The following is a 21,230-nucleotide window of genomic DNA, read 5'->3' on the forward strand; positions in this document are numbered from 1 at the left end:
CACTCACCTCAGCCTCCCAAAGGCGCGGGATTATAGGCTGAGCCACCGAGCCCGGCTTATTTTAAATCTTTAACCGCATGGTTTCTTAGAAATAATGCTAGCTTGGAGTCAGAAGACCTAGGCTCAAGTCCCAGTTCTCCTCTGTATTACTGAATAATACATGCCCTCCTACCTAGGGGTTCAGAGAAAGAAAAAATGAGGTATGGGATGAGAAAGTGCTTTGAAGACTTAAGGCATCACACAGAGGAATTATTAATTATTAGTGCCAATTATATGTATTGCCTATATTAATTTTTGGACATACCATCTCTTTTTTTTTTTTTTTTTTTTTTTGAGTTGGAGTCTCACTCTGTCGCCCAGACTGGAGTGCAGTGGCCGCTCCCGGCCACCGCAGCCTCGACCTGCTGGGCTCCGGGGATCCTTCTGCCTCAGCCTTCCACGTAGCCGGAATTACAGGTGTGCACTACCATGCCCGGCTAATTTTTTTTTTAATTTATTGTAGAAATGAGGTCTCGCCTGCCCAGGCCAGTCTCGAACCCGCGGGCTCAGGCAATCCACTCACCTCAGCCTCCCAAAGGTGCAGGATTACAGGCTGGGCCACCGAGCCCAGCTGGACATACCATCTCTTGTCATGCTTTATTATTCTTTATTAGAGAAAGTTAATGAACCAGTAATTTTTTTCTCAGCAATAAAATGGGACAATACAGGCGACAACATACATTTCAGGCTGAAAAATGAAGCATAATTAGAAAACGTAATTTATGAGGCCAGCTAGTGGCAAACAGAAATAGGGCTTAGGCTCAAGTTCATATTGCCAGTGCTTTTCTCTCTCTCTCTTTTTTTTTTCTAAAAAACTGTGCTGTGATCATCATTCAGACTGAGTCTTTCAGCTAATCCTCACTAAACATTTGCTTTTCTTTTTTTTCCTTGAGTCAGAGTCTCACTCTGTTGCCCAGGCGGGAGTGCAGTGACATGCTCATGGCCACCGCAGCCTCGACCTGCTGACCTCAGGTGATCCTTCCGCATCAGCCTTCCAAGTAGTTGGAACTGCAGGCATGCGCCACCACACCCAGCTAAGTTTTTTATTTATTGTAGAGATGAGATCTTGCCAAGTTGCCCAGGCTGATCTCGAATCCGTGGGCTCAGGCAATCCTTTCACCTCAGCCTCCCAAAGTGCTGGGATTATAGGTGTGAACTACCATGTCTGACCAAAACATTTACTTTTTTATTTTTAGAAGGCGGGATTTATTGAAAGGACAGAAAAGTTCCCCTAGTGGGAGGAGAACCTAAGGGGTTGCCCACATTTACTTTTTAAAAATAATTTTTTGACTTGCCCACAAAACTCTCAAAATTGTTTTCCATACAGATGGAAACCACATACAGCAGAACAGCTGAAGATCTTTGGAATATGCTGATCTTTTAGGAAGCAGCTCAATAGGTTTCTGGTTTTTGTTTTGTTTTGGTAATGGTATAATTCTTAGTAAATAGGATGCTTTACCTCAGACGTTTCTGTTTTTATGATGTCTTGATCCTGATAGTCTTTTTTTTTGTTGTTTTTTTGATGCCATGAATTGGATAATAGTCTTGTGAGTGTGTATGTTTTTAAAAAACTCACATACCTCTGTACTATTTTTAGTGATAAAATGAAAGCTTGTGTTTTCAGGCACCTTTATGAAGAGTGGTGGGAACTTCCTTCATATCTGTCTCCCCACATTGCCTTAGGATTGGAGGAGGTTGCCTTAAAGCTTTGGAGACGAAATCATTGTACATGTACAGAAGTCAAGTACAATGAAATAATCATGATAACCTCTTTTCTGAAAGACACTTTTTTGGATTTTGAAAACCAGGTCAGGAGATTTTTCCGGAATGCTGCAGACCGGCGCCTGGAGGCGTTGAGCTCAGGTGATCCTTATGCTGCTTCTCAGACTTTCAGCAGTGACCGAGTCAGGCCTTTCTGGCAAACTTCCAGCTGATGCAAGTACTGCTGATTTTCGAACTGCACCTTGAGTTCAGTGAGCTGCATTGTTTCTTAAAGTCTTGGAGCAATCATTGCATTTTTGCTAGTGGTTAACCAATTCTGTTCCTTACCACCCTTGACTCCTGTAGGATTCTCTTGTTCTTGGGAGGTCGCAGATCTTTTTGGAGTCTGTGTTAGAAGAGATCTAGGCAAAAGATTATAATTATAGGAGAAATATCTCTGGAGAGACCTGTCCAGTATTATTGGTTAAAACCTGCCCTCTTCCCTCTCCCTGGAACTGACTTCTCTCCTGGTATTCCCATGTGGCAGTCTTGGTTACCTTTGTATTCCCGTGAAATGACAGTAAGGCAGGATAGTGATTTTTCATCAGGTTCAGATAAGCCTTCAGAAACGTTCAGCACACCATTTGCTTTTCTAGGAAGGAGTTATTTACGGGGTCTGGCATGTTTTGCTTTGAAAACATTCAGTTGATTATCAGTTTAGGGTTTTTGTTTTCCTTTCTTTCTTTCTTTTTTTTGCTTTTTGTTTTGAGTTGGAGTCTCACTCCATCGCCCAGGCTGGAGTGCAGTGGCATGTTCACGGCCACCCCAGCCGTCAACCTGCTGGGCTCAGGTGATCCTTCCGCCTCAGCCTTCCAAGTAGCTGGAACTACAGGCATGCGCTACCACGCCTGGCTAATTTTTTGATTTATTGTAGAGATGAGGTCTTGCCAAGTTGCCCAGACTGTTCTTGAACCCGTGGGCTCAGGCAATCCTCTCACCTTGTCCTCCCAAAGTGCTGGGATTACAGGTTTGAGCCACTGCTCCTGGCCTCAATTTAGGTATTTTGAGGGTGATTTTGTTTTGAAAAAGGTCTTACCTAAGCTTCTACCCAAAGAGTTGGAACATTATGCGGGGTAAAATAAATCAGACATGAAAGGGACATTGTGCGATTCCTCTTTTATGAGGTGTGTGGAATGGAAAAAATCATAGAGCCTGAAAGGAGAACAGAAGCTGCCAGAGACGGGTGGGGGTGGGGTGGGTAGAGATGGGGAGTTAGGATTTTAATGGGCGTAGAGTTTCTGTTGGGGATGATACTTTTAAAAGTTCTGGAAGTAGGTAATGATGATGGTTATACAACACATGAATGTACTTAATGCCATTGCATTGCACATGTTAAAGTGATACATTTTATGTTATATATTTTTAACCACTATTTTTAAAAAAATTAAGAAGGCTAGATAAAAAGTAGTTTGGTTTATTGGTTCCTAAAGTTGATTGCATGATCAAATCTCCTGGGGAACTTAACATCCTGGTGCCTAGGCCATACACCAGACCAGTGAATGGGAACTTCTGGAGCTGGGATCCAGGCATGTGCAGCACTCATGCCCTCGCAGTGGTGCCAGTGTGCCGTCGACTGAGGACCACTGTGGTGGATGATGGTCCAGGCTGTACCTCCTCACTGTTGAGTCGGGGTTTACTTGTAAAGCAGACTTTTCTTACCGTCTGAAATTACCAAAAGATGTTGATATATATGATGTCATGCCACATTTTGTAAGACATTAGGTAGGCAGGGTGAGATTAAAAGAATACATAGGTCAAAAGTGAAAACACTGGGCGTATTCTTAGATAGAACATAGCATGTTATGAGTTAAGTACAAAAGTACTCAGGAATAGGAAGAAAAGAGAATAGCCATTGAAATCACACGTCCAGGATACAGGTTGACTGGGGAGATATTTGCAGTTTATATGCCCACGAATTAATGTCCAGATTAGGTTAACATTTTATTCAGATTAATCAGAAAAAGGATAATTAGAAAAATAAACAAAGCATTATAAGTTGTTCACAGAAAGAAAAAAATAACCAGTAAACATATAAAAGGATTCACAACATACTAGTAATGGAAATTTAAAATAAGAAATCATTTTTCCCTTGTCATATAAGCCCAGATAAAGAAGCTTTGTCATACAGCGTAGGGGCGGGATGGAAAATGGACATTGCTCTGCACTCTGAGTATGAGTGGGGTTGGCAGAGTCTTTCTGGGGGATATTTCGGCAGTGTCTGTTAAAATGTTTAAATGTGACCAAGCATGATGGCTCACACCTATAATCCCAGCACTTTGGGAAACCTAGACAGAGGGATCACTTAAGGCTTTAGTTTGAGACCAAGCTGGACAACATAGTGAGGCCTTGTCTCTACAGAAAGTCAAAAAAATTAGCTAAGCGTGGTGACACGCCCTTGTAGTCCCAGCTACTTGGGAGGCTGAGGCAAAAGGATCGCCAGAGCCCAGGAGGTTGAGGCTGCAGTGAGCCGTGATCGTGCCATTCTACCCCAGACTGGGCAAAAGAGTGAGACTCTGTGACTCAAGAAAAAAAAATTTAAATGTATATACTCTTTAACCAGCAATTTCACTTTTCTGAATTTCACCTAAAAAAAAGTATGTTACTGGGCTCGGTGGCTCAGCCTGTAATCCCAGCACTTTGGCCCAGTGGATTGCCTGAGCCCACAGGTTCAAGACCAGCCTCAGCAACTTGGTGAGACCTCGTCTTTACAATAGATCAAAAATTAGCCAGGCAAGGTAGCACATGCCTGTTCTGGGTACTTGGAAGGCTGAGGTGAAGGATTGCGAGAGCTGGGGTGGCCATGAGTGTGTCACTGCACTCCAGCCTGGGTGACAGAGTGAGACTCCAACTCAAAACAAACAAAAAGAAACAAATAAGGTTATACAATGGATAGAAAGTGTTTTAGGTAGCTTTGGCTGCACAATAGAATCACCTGGAGAGTTTTTTGGGGTTTTTTTTGAGTAGGAGTCTCATCTGTTGCTCAGGCTGGAGGGCAGTGGCATGCTCACGGCCACCGCAATCTCGACCTGCTGGGCTTAGGCAGTCCTTCTGCCTCAACCTTCCAAGTAACTGGAACTACAGGCACACACCATCACGCCTGGCTAAGTTTTTGATTTATTGTAGAGATGGAGTCTCACCAAGTTGCCCAGGCTGGTCTCAAACCCATGGGCTCAGACAGTTCTCTCACCTCAGCCTCTCAAATTGCTGGGTTTATTGGTGTGAGCCACTGCACCCGGCCTGACCTGGGGAACTTAAAGTCCTAGCACCCAGGCCACACTCCAGACCAATTAAGTTGAAATCTTTAGGGATGGGGCCCAGGCATCCGTAGTGTTTAAACTCTCCTGGTGATTCACTTTGTTTGTAAGAGCAAGACAACTTTAAGCAACCTAAATGTTTGTCAGTAGGGGAGTGGGTAAACAAAATGGAACATTTATGCCACAGATATGAGGCAGCTGTCAAGAAAATTAATTATTTTGGTTGTACTACCATAAGATCTCTGATAAGACACTGAGTGGATAAAACAAGTTGTAGAACGGTGTACAATTTGGTAGGTACCATTTGTGTGTTTCTGTAATCACATGAAGCTGTGCCTTTCCAGCATACGATTGTGAAGTACATGGGATTTGGCCTCTGAGGAGAGCTGTGCATCAAGTTCATGCCTGTGGATTGAGGGAGGGTAGATGACACGGAGGACTTCAATTGTATCTGTGTTACTGACATTTCTGTGGAAGAGTGCAGCTAGCATCTGCGACTCCTTTACAGGAAAGGTAGGACTTGAGGTGCATTCTGATTAAGGAGAGGGAAACCGTTTGAGAGGCTGGGGTGTGAGACATGGAAGCAGCAGTCTCAGCTGCAGAGAGGAGTCTGAAATTTCCACGTGAGCGACATCACTGGCTGGCCCTTGCAGTCACCAGTTCTGAAGTTAATGTCATTTTTCTTCCAAATCTGCTCCTCTCATGTTTTCTTTCTGTGGGAATGTGTTTTTTAGGAAAATGAAATTAACAGAAGCCAGTGTTTCTGCAGGTACTAATAGGGATTGGTATTTCTAAGAATAACTACCTTGCTTTCTCTCTCAATAGATACCAGTAGTACAAATAATTCCAAATATCGGGCAAGAAATCACTTTGCTTCAGCTTTCTAATGTCCTTTAAATATAATTGGGCCTGTCAACCTGTAAGGCTATAACTTTAAATTAAAGTGATGATATTACACTCTGAAAATTCTCCAATTTCCCTTCCCCGCCACATTCCTGTTTTCCTGTAGGCTATAGAAAATGTAACTTTTTGAATGGTTTGACTTCAGCTGCCTTCTCTGTAAAGGTACTGAACATTCTCTGACCTCTTCAGTAAACGTGGCTAGGCAGATGTGTTGTTTTGAAAGACCTTTTCTTGGTAATTGTGCCTGACTGGACATCAGGAGACTCAAGATCCCTTGACCAGATACATGGAGAGCCCAGGTAGAGGGAGCTAGAGAAGGGTATTTGGAACGTATAAGGTTGATGCACTGTCGCACAGCAGAATGTTAACTGAATGTACAAGCGGACGTTTCTAGCAGAGCAAGGCATTTTTATCCATTTTGATTGATTAGACGCTTTAGGATCTTTTATTTGAAACTATCCTTGATTTCCATATAATCAGTACTTTGCACCAACACTGGCATGAATTTGATGTGTTTTCTTTGCTGATTGTGCCCTGGAAGGAGCAGTATTTTCTACCTTTTGCTGGTTTGGAGTGACATTGCCGACAAAGCTTGGGTACTTTAAGTCCACACGGAGTCCTAAATCAAATGAGGGAGTCCAGGAAAGCTTATTCCAGCCCAATTAAAAAGAGGTTAGACTTCAGTTCTGCCGATCCTGTTGATTGTCTCCCTGTGGATTAAAGACAAACCTTCCTTAACAAGCACATTGAGAAGCTTTGGTTTCCAAACTCTCCAGGACCAGTAATTAATTCAACTGGTAGTGAGAGCACAGTGCTGAATTCTGGAAAGACATCATTTAGTCTTCCTATACTGGACAGCTATTTCTCCTTTATTAATAGTCTCTTTGGTTTTAGTACTGTTTATTTGGAACACTTTGAAGATAGTCTGGTGGAGAATTGCCCTTTTCAGTGAAGTCAGATTACCTCTATGCATTTAAAAGTAAGAAGTATCCTTTCTCCTCAAAATATACAGACCTGAAAAATGAACTCTTATAGTAGAAAATGCTTCTTACCTCTCCTTTTGATACACAGGCAAATTTTGTACATTTGATAACGAGCATTTCAAAAAGCTGTGATCTGCCCCTGAATTAGAACTTATATACCAGCAGCTAATTTCATTCTGGTTCCAGTTTTTCTTTGATGTGCTTCTTCCTGTGGCCGTGTCCTTCTCTTTGTGCTGCTCCTGTTTATCCTGCCTCTCATAGTAGTTTCTAGGACCGTCTCCCAGAAGTTTGAACCATTTCTTATCCAGCAATTTGTAGCACGTGAATCAACTTTGATATGTTTCCTAGTTCTTTCTTTCCCCTGATTATGGTTACCCTTGAGTCACATTTCCTGACAGGTTTCATTATTAATCTGTTTGTACACCATCCCTCCTTCTTTAATTGAAGGTGGGGAGAGAGTGAGTGAATGAGAGAGAACAGCTTATGCATGTTTTTTAATGCTCAAGGATCCTGTAGAACAAGTCACCTGAACTACTGTGCATTGGGAGTGGGTTGGTAACTTTGCTTCCTTCATGGCGAGGCATTGGCCACATAGTCACTTTGTTCCTTCTTGGCTCTGGCATTCTTTACTTCTCATTTTCACCCTTGTTTACACAGATATGTATCAACTCATTCTTCTACATATGAGCTCATTCCCTGCCACCTTCTCCTTTTTTCCACTTTTCCCATTTTGAAAAACTATAGATGAATGTCTATGTACATTGCAGTGTGTTCAGTATTAGGAAACCATTTCAGAAAGTTGGCTATGTTTTTCAGTTGGGAGAAGAAAGTTCTTTTTTTTTTTTTTTGAGTTGGAGTCTCATTCTGTTGCCTAGGCTGGATTGCAGTAGTATGCTCATGGCCACCGCAGCCTCGACCTGCTGGGCTTAGGCAATCTTTCCACCTCAACCTTCTAAGTAGCCAGAACTACAGGCACGCGCTATGACTCCTGGCTTATTTTTTGATTTATTGTAGAGACGAGGTCTCACCCAGTTGTTCAGACTGGTGTTGAATCCCCAGGCTCAGCCAATCCTCTTGTCTCGGCCTCCCAAAGTGCAGGGATTACAGGCTGAGCCACCCAGTCAAGACATTTCTTAATTTTTCTGATTTAAAAATAAAATGTCACTTATCTTTGAAATATTTCTTTTTGGCAAATGGTCACATTTGGCCTTTGATAGAAACTTAATACAGGTTGAGTACCTCTTATCTGAAATATTTGGTACCAGAAATATTTCAGATTTTGGATTTTGCAATGTTTGCCTATACATAATGAGATATCTTGGGGATGAACTGAGGCCTAAATGTAAAATCATTTGCTTTTTATATCCACCGTGTACACATAGTTTGAAGGTAATTCTGTATGAGAATTTTTAGTAATTTGGTGCATCAAAAAAAGTTTTGACAGTGTTTTACCTGTGACCTGTCTCATGAAGTCATGTGTGGAAGTTTCCATAAGTTTCAGATTTTGGAACATTTGAGATTTTGTACTTTCATCTCAGTGATGTTGAACCTCTAGCAGATTTAGGATGAAAGCTGTGATGTTTCTGAATCCTTATTTGTTTTACATTTGAAGTCGTTTTACTTAATAGACTTGGAAAGCAAATGATTAAAGCATCTTTTTTTTTTAATAAAAAGAAAAGGTTTTTCTCATTATCAAACCATAATTATCAACCAGTTGCCAAATTGCTCTGATGCACCCAAATTTTATAACAAATTAAGCTCTGAATGTTATAATGCAAGTTATGAGTGTGCAGAGCTGCTGAACAAAACTGGCTTCCTGGCTGAAGTAATGATCATAAAAGCATATTAATTCAGGGCAGCTGTGTGTATATTGCAAACTCCAGTCCTCTCCCTCAACCCTGTGTATTTGCCATTATCATCACCATTTTGCAGATGAGGAAATTAAGATTCAGCAAGAGTTGAGACTCAAAGCCAACTCACATCTAAAACGAGTAGTGGCATTGGGATGGCATTGCGGAAGGGAGTCCATCCAAAGGCCAGACCAAGGCAGAGAAGCAGGAAGGGGCCCAAGAGCTCACGAGACAGTGTGGGGAGGAGGACCTGGGCTGCCTGTGGAGGACCGGGGCTGCCTGGTGGGAACTCACGGACTGGATGTGGTGTCAGGCCAGATTGTGGTGGCTCTGGAAGCCCAGATGTGGGAGTCCAGTTTACTTGCCAGTAATTAAAGCGCATTTGAAGGTTTTTGAGCATATAGCAGTTAGGTGGCATTTAGGAAAACCTGTCTGGCAAGGATATGTGGGAGGAAGGAGAGAAAGTAGAACTTGAAGCGCCTAAGGAAGCCAACCAGGAGGATGAACTAGCCTGGAGCTAGGAAGAGGGGTGGAGGGGCTGGAGAAGAACGTGGACACAACGGACGCCTCCAAGTACAAAGACTTGGACTTTAGTGAGTGGCTGAAGCGGTGCTGCTACATGAGGGGGCTAGTGACAGCTTGGAGGCATTGGGTTTGGGTAGCTAGGTAAAGGGTGAGTTTCTATGAGCCTGATGTCATGCCCACCCTTCAGCTAACAGTGAGTTATTGAGGCCCAGCGGAAACCTGGAATGGGGAGCCAGAGCAAGACTGGGCATGCAAGGTGCCTGCAGCAGGGCCGCAGGACCCAGCACTGGGGGCACAGGGAGCTCTTGTGCCAGCAGGGCGAGGGGTCAGGGTGGAGCGAACGCTGGAATTGGAGGATGCACAGGCTGGGGGGGGGCGTTGAGCAGACCCTGCCCACCTGGTGCTCTCCACAGCGAGTGCTGTCTGCATGCCTTACGATTCTGATTTCATGGTCGCCTTCCAACTTCATTTTCTCCAGACTTCTAGGTGTGGGTATAAAGAACTCCTTTTTGGAGACTACCAATGGGATTAAAATAAAAGGGAACTTATAAAAGTCTGTGGGAAGCCAGGCATGGTGACTCACGCCTGTAATCCCAGCACTTTGGGAGGCTGAGGTGAGAGGATTGCCTGAGCCCATGGGTTTGAGACCAGCCTGGGCAACTTGGCAAAATCTCATCTCTACAATAAATAGAAAATTGGCGGGCATGGTGGCGTGTTCCTGCTGCTTGGAAGGCTGAGGTGAAAGTAGTGCCTGAAGCCTAGCAGGACGAGACTGCGGTGGCCGTGAGCGTGCCATGCACTCCAGACTGGTGAGACTCTGACCCAAAAAAAAAAAGTCTGTGGATCAGTTTATTTAGTTTATACCCCTGAGAAATCTATTGTTTTTTATATGCAGAAATTAAAATGTGTGTGAGGATTAAGCCCTTTTCTACACTTTGTATCTGAGGCTAGAAAAAGATACACTCCCAAGAAACCAATGACTTTGAGATGCACTTTCTTAAAATAACTGAAGTGGTGACCTCATGAGCCAGCTGATAGCTTGGGTTTGCAAATGGATACATCTCTATCAGCTGCTGCTTGATGCAGCAGGGTCAAGTGTATATGGAGTGTATTATACCATATCCTGTAGGTAGGAGACTGGTGGGTGCAGGGACTTGGACAGAGGTGACATGGTGACGTGGCGGCTCAGCACGGAATCAACAATGTGATACTGTCAACCAGAACTGGCTTTACTTGGTAAACATGACTGATGGGGTTCATGGCTCCCTGTTATGTAACAGTGCGTATCATCTTCTGGGAAAATAAATCTAATATTTATTATAATAAGAATTGTAAGAACACCTGATACTCATATAAGGGCTTTAATACTAAAGTGTTGCCATGCTCATTCTCTCATTAGTGCTTAAGCATTTTCCTTGCTGTCTTCTTCCTTTTTTACTTTGTAGCTACCAGTCCATGCCCTTGAGTCTGACTCACTGTTCAGGATGCCCTCTTTTCTGGGGTTTAAGCTGCAGAGGCAGTGTAGATCCATCTGTGTGGGGATGCTTCTTATCCTGGAGCATTGTAGACTACCAGGTTAGGAGGAAAGCAGTAGGTGTGGGGGTGGTTGTAGGTTATAACTTGATAAACTGCTTTTCTTGCACAAAATCATTTATCAGCGATGGAGAACATTCAGAAGGTAGACCCTCCCCCAGCACACACACAGTGGTTACTATACCAGGAAATAAGGATGGCAGTTATCTCTGTGGTTTAAAACCTGGTCTGGATTTGGTTTGTAAAATAAATCTGAATGAAGTACATAGTGTGCTTAAAATTCCACGTGCTTTACTGTATATGTCAGCCTCATGGAGAGTAGCCTAGCTTGCTAGAAACTTTCTGTTTTCATATTTTTATAATCACCACCTTACTGAATTTCTCTTGGGTTGTAGTCATTTTTCATTTGATTCTTGGGGGTTCTCTGGATCACAGGCATTTCATCTACATGACTTTACTTGCTCCTCATCTCTTTTTTCTCGTCTCTAATTGCTTTATTTTTTACTTCCAGAACATTATTGAAAACACCCTGACTTTGGCACCTTACATGCATGGAAACTATAGAAGGGATATAAGCGCTAATGCCAGTAGTGTTTTAGGAGCAAAAATTAAGCCTGGGGGCAGATATTCTTACTCTAAAGGAACAAGTCTATAAATGCAGCTTAAGATGCACTTTATCGACAGAGTTCTAATTCTCCGTCACCCATGGAATTGAAGCCATCTTTGGAACACAGTGGGTTTTCACCCGTCGTGTTTGGAGTTCTCTGGGACCGTCCAGGAAGGCTCTGTCTTATAGTCTAAGGGGTCATGATGACATCCTGGTGCCTTTCATGCGTCCTGATGGCCACACTCTACTCTTCCAGGCCCAGCTTCGGGCGTTTATCCCGGAGATGCTCAAGTACTCCACAGGCCGGGGGAAGCCAGGCTGGGGGAAGGAGAGCTGCAAGCCTATCTGGTGGCCGGAGGACATCCCATGGGCCAATGTCCGGAGCGATGTCCGCACGGAAGAGCAGAAGCAGCGGGTAAGGATTCCTCGGCCTGAACTGCCTTTCGCCCTTCCATCCTGATCAGCCACTCAGCCTTGTCATTTCTATTCCTGTTGCTGGAAAGTGTCTGTGTAACAGTTAGAACTGCCTCTCCAGAGAAAGTTGATGTTCTCTGACTTGTAGCCTTTCCTCTGTCACTTCATCCCTGTACAAAGGAGATGGGGACAGACCTGTGATTTTGCACTCTTCATCGGTACCTTTTGTAACACTTGGACTTTTGAGAGGTTCTTGGGAAAACCAAAAAAACTTGAAGTAAAAGTGTTCATTATTTTGAGCACTCAGCAATAGCCCTTTTTCTGTTTAGCAAGAACCACTGTTAAAAAATGTAACTGTGGAATTCGGCCAGGCTCACGCCTGTAATCCCAGTACTTTGGGAGACCAAGGCAGATCACCTAAGCCCAGGAGTTCAAGTCCATCCTGGGCAATGTAGCGAGACCCCATCTCTACAAAAAAATACAACTAACTAAATAAATAAAATAAAAAATATATAAATATAGGATTAGAGAGATGTGAGTTTGCCAATACCAAATTTTAGAAGAGAGACTAAACTGATTAACTCTTTCTTTTTTATATGTTTATTTTTCATTTAGCTTGGAAGCTTACTGAGAATTTTAATATACCATTCTTAGTCAGAATAATCTTCTTTTGTGAGAAGTTTAAGAGTTTGGCTTCAGACTGGAATAGGGTATAAGATCCAAAAACTAACCCAGACTGATCAGGAAGAAAGCCAATGGGAAAGCCTCTTTGGGTTTTTTTTTTTTTTTTTTTTCCTGAGTTGGAGTCTCACTCCTTCAGCCAGGCTGGAGTGCAGTGGCACGCAGACTCACGGCCACCTCATTGTCAACCTTCTGGGCTCCAGCGATCCTTCCACCTCAGCCTTCCAAGTAACCGGAACTACAGGTGCACGCTACCATGTCCAGCTATTTTTTATTTTATTGTAGAGTCGAGGTCTCGCCAAGTTGCCTGGGCTCAGGCAATCCACTCGCCTCAGCCTCCCAAAGTGCTGGAATTCCAGGCTGAGCCACCGAGCCCAGCCAAGAATACCCTCTTTGATATCTGGTGCTCAGTTTCTTTGTGCCAGAATCAGTCTGTGGGAAATAATAATTCTGAGAAAGTTTACTCTATAAGAGGTTTGGTTTGGTTTGATAAGTAGCTGCTTTCTTCATATTGGGACAAAATAATCCAAGTTCTTTGTGCCTTAATGTGTTTATCTGGTATTTTGTGACAGGTTTCATGGACACAGGCACTACGGACCATAGTTAAAAACTGTTATAAACAGCATGGGCGGGAAGATCTTCTGTATGCCTTTGAAGATCAACAGACACAAACACAGGCCACAACCACACACAGTATAGCCCATCTGGTACCGTCACAGACAGTAGTCCAGACCTTTAGTAACCCTGATGGCACTGTCTCGCTTATCCAGGTGAGTAGCCCTGAGGCTGCCAGGCTGTGGTTTCTGGGGCAGATCAGTGGGCACCTCACCTCTGACGGGAGGCTTTCTCTGCATGAGTTACCGAAGATCTTCTACCAGAAACTGGTTGCTGAGGAAGATTGTAAATGGTTTGTACTTGTTAAACACGAAGCTGTCAGTGGCTCTCCTGGACCTTTCCAGAACACAGCGCTTTAAAATGTTAGTGGTCAGGGAATACTCCTGAGCTACCTGCTCTGGGGTAGAATACAGTTTGTTCACAGGGAACCTCAAAAGTCCAGATCAGGGTGAGAGTGGAATGTCGGGGAGCTGACACTGGGCATCGACAGTGTGACGTGGCAGCTTCTAATACTGATTTATTTGGTTGAAGGAGAATTCTGAAAGTCCTGTTCATCTCTCTGATGAGATCTTAGTGACTCGTTTCACATAAGGTGTACTAATCATTTTATCTGTGCTGAATCTGGGAGTGCATGACTCTTAGCTTCTAGTGAAGGAGAGGTGGGAGCATCCGCCCACTGACACTCGTCACTTTCCCTGTGTTTCTCCAGGTTGGCACCGGCGCAACAGTAGCCACCTTGGCTGATGCTTCAGAGTTGCCAACCACAGTCACTGTTGCCCAGGTGAACTATTCCGCTGTGGCTGATGGAGAGGTAAGAGAGGATCTGGCTGCACCATATGAAGTACTCGAAGGTCTAGGTGAGGGAGAAGGGAAGGTTCAGAAGATGAAGGTACATGTCGGTGCTGTTATTTTATTGAAATCTTTTTTAAACATTAGACCATGACAGTTTTGGAAAACGTCTTCTGCTGTGTATATTAATTACAACAATGAAAACACGTGGGTCATGATGACTCAAACCCAGCTATCAGTAACTTCTTGTTTTGCATTTGTCATACAGCATTTTGTATTATATGCAAAGAAAGGGATTATCCCTTTAGTACTTTTATGCCAGGAATCCCAAAGAATTTCATCTTTGGGCTTTATGAAAAAAATTGGTTCATTAAAACTGGAGCTAAGGGAAGCATTCTTTTCAAGGGATAAATATTTTTGCAAATCAGTAACATGATTTATTACAATTTAAACATGTCTTTGAAAAGATTTCACAGGAAAATCCTTTCCTACCAAGGTCAAAGCAATTATGGGACATTAACCTAAAGGCATCTAACCTTAGTTGAGCTCTTGGTGGGCTAAACACGCAGCTCTATGAAGGACAGTTTATGTTATCATCTTCTCTTTACAGATGAGAAAGCAGAGACATACAGAGTTTAGGTGATTGGCCCAAAGTCACTGACTAGTGTTGAAGCTGGATAATGCATTTAGAAAAGCAGGATTTAGGCTCTGAGTCACTGGTGAAGACTCAAGCAGTGGAGGAAAGGGTCATCAAGTCACTGGACATTTCTAAAGAAACTGGTGTGGTGCATTCCGGAAGCTTGAAAAATAGCCAAGCAATGTCAAAGAGCAGTATCAGAAATAAAACGAAGTATTATCTTACTCTTGTTCAAAGCAATGGAGCATTTCCACTTAGAACACCACAAAGGCACTTTTCATCTGGGCACCTCAGGAGTGGGGGTGCTGACTAAGGTCCCGCGGCAAGTGAGTGAAGGGACAACATAGCTGGGCTCCTGGGCCCGCTGGCCATGCCAAGCCCCTGCTGTGGCCATGTGGTGGGGATTTCCACAGGACCGCCGCCTCTGGGAAAGAAAGGTGTCTGCATGTGCTGTGAGAGGCCTGCCAGGGGTATATGCCTTCAGACAGAGTGAGCGAGTATCTTCAGCTAAGGAGACTGGCAGGGCTGGGGAGCCACCGAACTTGGCCAATCAATGTATTTTTATTAATAGAAAATATGAGGCTGGACTCAGTGGCTCAGCCTGTAATCCCAGTGCTTTGGGAGGCCGAGGTGAGTGGATCACCTGAGCCCGCGAGTTCGAGACCTGCCTGGACAATTTGGCGAGGCCTCATCTCTACAATAAATAAATTAAAAAATTAGTGGGGCATGGTAGCGTGCGCCTGTAGTTCCGGCTACTTGGAAGGCTGAGGCGGAAGGATCGCCGGAGCCCAGCAGGTCGAGGCTGCGGTGGCCGGGAGCGGCCACTGCACTCCAGTCTGGGTGACAGAGTGAGACTCCAACTCAAAAAAAAGAAAATATGAAAAAAACTCAGTCTCATATCAGTGGCTTTTCTAGCACACTAACATCATTGTTAAGTCATCTATTGTGGAGTTTGGTGAATGACATATATAAAGTTTTAATAGCCTTTCGGTAAATACCTAGATTCAGTTGAATGAAACACATATTCTAACTCTTCTCACACATCTGATGAAATAAACATGATATAAAGAGAGAAAATATAGGTTATGTCAGAAGTGATAAAATGCTTTAAATTATATATTTCCATTTGCCTTCTGATTTTTTTCGGATGTTAATATAGTTGTTAGTTTCTTAGTTTTGAACCATGAGAAATGTATTTAGTTAAATATCTCACTGAGTGGTATAGATAAGACCACATTAGTGCCAATGAAGATGTTGGACCAGGTGATTTAGTAGAAATACCTTTCCTTCTCATACTTAGCATCTTTTCTCCCATGGGACAGAACGTGCTTTATGACGGTAGATGATGAAGTTGTATGGTCGTTCTGTTATCCCACCCTCATCAGTGAGGGTCCTTACTATTAGACCACACCGCCTTTGGTGTCCGGGTAAATCTAGTTACATTTATGAGGAGGATCCTTGGGGCCTTGTGTGCTGAGAATACTCAGTAATCCGGGTAGATACAAAGAAACAAACTCTCTAGCCTTAAGCAGTTTAAAATTGATTAGGGTCACAGTGCAAGTTACACAGACATTTATAACTGACCAAGGAGAGAATTTCAAAATGATATGAAACAAACTATGTATGTGGGCTTGAAAATATACAGTTTTTGCCAGGTGCGGTGACTCACGCCAATAATCCTGGCACTTTGGGGGGCCAAGGTGAGAGGATTGCCTGAACCCACGGGTTTGAGACCAGCCTGGGCAACTTGGCAAGACCTTGTCTCTACAATAAATAAAAAATTAGCCGGGCCTGGTAGTGCGCACCTGCAGTTCCAGCTACTTGGAAGTCTGAGGCAGAAGGATTGTTGGAGCCCAGCGGGTCAGTGCTGGGTTGGCTGTGAGTGTGCCACTGCACTCCAGCCTGGGCAACAGAGTGAGACTTCAACTCAAAAATAAAAAAAAGTAAATGAGAGAGAGAGAGAGAGTGAGATATTCATCTCTCCAAGATAGGGGGGGCAGCCAAAGCTAAGAAAACATGGCAGTCAAAGAATGGTAACTGCTGTTTGAAGTTGAATGCCTTTTAAACCTTCCCTTTGACAGGGGCAGGTTGTTAAAGTGATTGGGTGGTAGTCTGCTTTCACGTCATCACAGAGGGTACAGGTCCGCACAGGTACTGATGTCAGGTGATGGATGGCAGGCCGATAGGTGGGTCAGTTACTGCTGCCATGTTGATGGGGTCTGTGTCATGAAGGTCACGAGGGACTGATTAAGTTTACTTGTTCACAAAGCAAGCTGGGGAAGGGGTTGGGTAGGCCACCAGCTTGGCCTGCAGCAAAATGTAATTTTCAAAATGAACGCTCCTAAAACCTGCCTATGGGAAATGTATCTATCTATGTCTAACCTGTGCTAGCGACCCTGCCTCAATCCCCTTTAATCTTTCATGCCATATAACCTAACTTCCTTAAATTATATCACACGTGGCAATCTTCTAAGGCTATTTTCACTCCACATCTGCTTGTAACTAAATGTGTTCATACTGAGTTGCTGCTATTGGAGTGTGAGGACCTGGGAGAGCTGCACTGGGCCGGACTCAGTGAGAGCAGCAGCGTGGGCGGGCTAAAACAGAGGGCAGCCGGAAAGAGGAAGGCTGTTCACAGTCATAGGCGGCAGTGCTGTCTCGCGTCAACGGATGTTTTCTGTGGACTCATCGGTCACCTGAGAAGTGACAGTGTAGCTTGCCTCTTGTAATTGCAGTGCTGGCGGTGATGCTCATGGGAGTAGTGAGATCAAGGCAGTCATGCCTTGGGAAGCAGGAGCTTTGGAATGAGTTCATGAGTGGGCAGTTTCACAGCTCTGGGAAATCTCTGCCTCAGTGGTGATGGGTTCTGAAATCTTACTGGCACAGTCCTGCCTGTGGGAATTCAGGGCAAGTACTAGGTCAGCTCAGAGGGATGGCTCCTTCCCTGGGAGGCTTTGGACGAACATTCTGAGAAGCACTGCCGTAATCTGAGTATGATAATTAAACCAAAGCTGGAGACGTTTTCAATATCTGTCTCTCTTAGAGCCTGTGACACTTTTTTCTTTTTTTCCTTTTTTATTATGAAGTTGTGGGGTACAGTTAAGGGTTAGGTATACAATTGCGTTTCATTCAGGTACCCTGTTGCTGTGACACTTTCTTTGGGACACAGTAACAGGCTGTCACAAGGGAACATTCACTGGGCCCCAGCAGTATGGAACAGGAACAGGAAGGACTAGCCAGGAAGCACAGCTAACATCCCGAGGCCCTGGATGCCAAGGAAGTATTACACCTGAGCTGATTTATCACCTACTGTGTTTCTGAGAAGAAGTTGTCTTTCATTGCCCCTGCTGCTTTTTGTTTTTGATAGGGAATAATTAATCAATCCATGTTTATTGAGGAAAACAAACTGAAATAGGTAAGATACAGGTATCCAAAACTGAGACATCTCTAAATGCAAAGCATTGTACTAAAACCAGTGATTCTCAGCTCAGAGCCAGAGGGAACATTTGGCAGTAACTGGAGACATTCTGATAGTCATGACTGGGGAGGGTGCTATTGGCATCTAATGAGTAGAAGCCAGGGACACTGCAAAATATCCCACGATGCACAGGACATTCTCCACAATGAAGAACTGTCTGACCCCGGATGTTAGTAAGTGCCAAGGCTGAGCAACCCTGGGCTAGGCCTAGCAGGCTGGATTCTCATGTGCTTTATCACCAGTAGTCTGACTTTTGTTTTTTTGATTTTGTTTGTTTCATCATACTTCCTCCCCCACTAAAAAGAAAGCAGTTTTCGTTATATTAAAAAAATTATTTGCTGTTTGGCAGTTCTCATCAAAAATAAAAACACAAAATAACTTTGATCTGCAATTCCACCTCTAGGAATTTACCCTGTAAATAGACTTGCACATGATATCCAAAGTACAGCAGTGTCTCATCACAGCACTGTTTGTAATAGCTTGTAAACTCTCATCAGAATGTCCAATTCATTCTTAGCACTTCAAGAATTACGGGTATTATCATTTAAGTTATACTTTAAGATCTGTTCAAAATTGAGAAGAGTTGAAAAGGTCTGTTAGGAAGAGGCACTCCAGGTGTGACTTGTTGAGTTCTGAGACTGGGAACGACCTAAATGCCCATTATAAGATGACTGGTTGGATGAGTCATGGTGTTCCTATATGGTACAATGCTGTGTAGCCATTATTGTGAGTCCTGAATGAATGAAGCAGTTGTGTGTGTTCCAAATGGAATCATTTCAGAGATGGATTGTTTGTGAAAAAGCAAGTACTCAAGAAATGTGGAATATGCTGCTGTTTTTATCTCTTAACTGGAGGGAGTAGAAAGGGGAAGTGAGTGTGCAGGGAGGACAATCTTCTCAATGGTTTCTTCTGTGTGCTCTTCCAGAATTTCTTTATGCAAATATAAGCAAATTCAGAAATATCTTCTTTTTCTTTTTTTTGTGTCGGAATCTCCCTCTGTTGCCCAGGCTGGAGTGCAGTGACGCGCTTACAGCCACTGCAGCCTCAACCTGCTGGGCTCAGGTGATCTTTCCACCTCAGCCTTTCAAGTAGTGGAACTATAGGTACGCACCATCACGCCCAGCTAATTTTTGATTCATTGTAGAGATGAGGTCTCACCAAGTTGCCAAGGCTGGTCTTGAACTAGAAATATATTCTAATCCTCCCTTTATGCAGGAGATAGCATGCTGAAAACCCTCTTCTGTACATTGTAGGTCGTGTAAATGTACAAGTGTGTATATATTTGACCAAAATCATGGCAACTTATTAGAAAATTTCTTTTAAAAATTTTATCCCTTTTGTGACTTTGATTTTTTACTGTCTTGTCCTTTCTGCCTCAGGTGGAACAAAATTGGGCCACGTTACAGGGAGGTGAGATGACCATCCAGACGACGCAAGCATCAGAGGCCACCCAGGCAGTGGCATCATTGGCAGAGGCCGCAGTGGCAGCTTCCCAGGAGATGCAGCAGGGAGCTACGGTCACCATGGCGCTTAACAGGTAGTGGCAGGGGTGGGAAGCAAGGGAGGATGGCACATAGAAACGTTGACCTCAGACTGTCACAGGCGGCAGTGACACCCATACTCTCGCCTGTAGGATATTGTAGGCTGCTGTGTGATCAGCCCTTCCCAAGAAAACAGCACTTTGTGTCTTGAGGTATGTTTAGGAAAGGCATTGCAGAAGGGAGGCTCCAGGAAAGGTGGTTTTCAAAACCAGGTCGAGTTGTTTCCCGCTGGGCTCCTTCTACCACAGGCTGCTGATAGGAAAGACCACCTCCATGTCATTCTTCCTCTTCATTCCTGACCCAGTTCTATTTTCCATAGACCCAGCCATTTTAGTTAATGGTTAAGAGGGGGCCTGTCACTTACTAGCTATCAGGCGTAGGTCAGGTCGCTTGAACTCTTAGTGCCCAGGCTTTCCTATGATGAGAAATGCGGTTGATAACAGTACCTGCCTAGCTGAGTTAGCTACTGTCTGTAGATAGCGAGATCATTGCCAGTGTACTGCAGGGGCTGCCATTCTCATGCATGGCCCCTCTTCATCCCAGGTGGTCACTGAACGCTCACCACATGCCAGTCAGTGCTCTACCAGGTGAGGCTATCAACAGAGAAAAGAGTGCCCTGACATCTAGCCGCTGCCCTCAGAGAAACCACACTCCTTCTGCGAAGACTTATTTAAGTAAGACACATAGCAACAGCATTATTTAGAGCATAATTCACTACCAAACTGGGTAGTCCAGACTGTGAACATTGTAGAAATTCAGAGGAGAGGGATCACTTCCCCCACAATATAAAATCAGCTGAAGCTGAGGTTGGCTGTGGTAGATGCTGGAGAGCCATGCTGGGTTTGTGCAGTTCACTGGATGAGGCTGTGTACATGGTGCCTGAAAAGACAAAGCTAGATTTGAGCCCTAGCTCCAGCACTCACTAGCTGTTTGACCTTGAGAAACTCAGCCCCGAGCCTCGGTTTCCTTATTGTTTTTATGAGGATAATACTCTCACACAGAAGCATGTGTATGAGGTAGTACATATAACACTCTCATCAGAATGTCCTATTCATTCTTAGCACTTCAGGAATTACAGTTATTATCATTTAAATTATACTTTAAGATCTGTTCAAAGTTGAGAAGAGTTGAAAAGGTCCATTAGGAAGAGGCACTCCAGGTGTGACTTTTGTTGAGGTCTTAGAAACTTAAGTGTCAGAATGGAGATTGGCTTGGGCAACACAGCAAGAGCCTGTTCTATAAAAAAATTTTAAAAATTATCCCGGTGTGGTGGCATGCGCCTGTAGTCCGAACTCCTTGGGAGGCTGAGCTGGGAGGATCATTTGAGCCCAGGAATTTAAGGCAGTGGTGAGCTAGGATCATGCCACTGCACTTCAGCTTGACATAGTAAGACCCTCAACTCAAAAAAAAAAAAAAAAAAAAAAAAGAATAGAGATAGAGTGACTGATTGTAAAGGAAGTATGGTCAGGACTTGGTGGTTGATTAAGAATAGGAAACTAGCCGGGCTCAGTGGCTCAGCCTATAATCCCATGCCTTTTGGGAGGCTGAGGTGAGTGGATTGCCAGAGCCCGTGGGTTCGAGACCCGCCTGGGCAGCGAGACCTCTTCTCTACAATAAATC

General features: G+C 43.8%; 1 protein-coding gene across 1 annotated transcript in view; it reads left to right on the forward strand.

Annotated features, from left to right (window-relative positions):
• NRF1 (nuclear respiratory factor 1) overlaps window positions 1-21,230 on the forward strand; it is a 114,255-nt gene that overhangs the window by 55,391 nt on the left and 37,634 nt on the right. The window contains 4 exon segments of the mRNA XM_021707855.1: window positions 11,712-11,870; window positions 13,123-13,320; window positions 13,875-13,976; window positions 19,449-19,606. Coding sequence (XP_021563530.1) covers window positions 11,712-11,870; window positions 13,123-13,320; window positions 13,875-13,976; window positions 19,449-19,606 — 617 coding nt within the window.

Source organism: Carlito syrichta, unplaced genomic scaffold (assembly GCF_000164805.1).
Source record: "Carlito syrichta isolate Samal-C Ts95f unplaced genomic scaffold, Tarsius_syrichta-2.0.1 Scaffold126519, whole genome shotgun sequence".
In the NCBI taxonomy this organism is placed as follows: domain Eukaryota; kingdom Metazoa; phylum Chordata; class Mammalia; order Primates; family Tarsiidae; genus Carlito; species Carlito syrichta.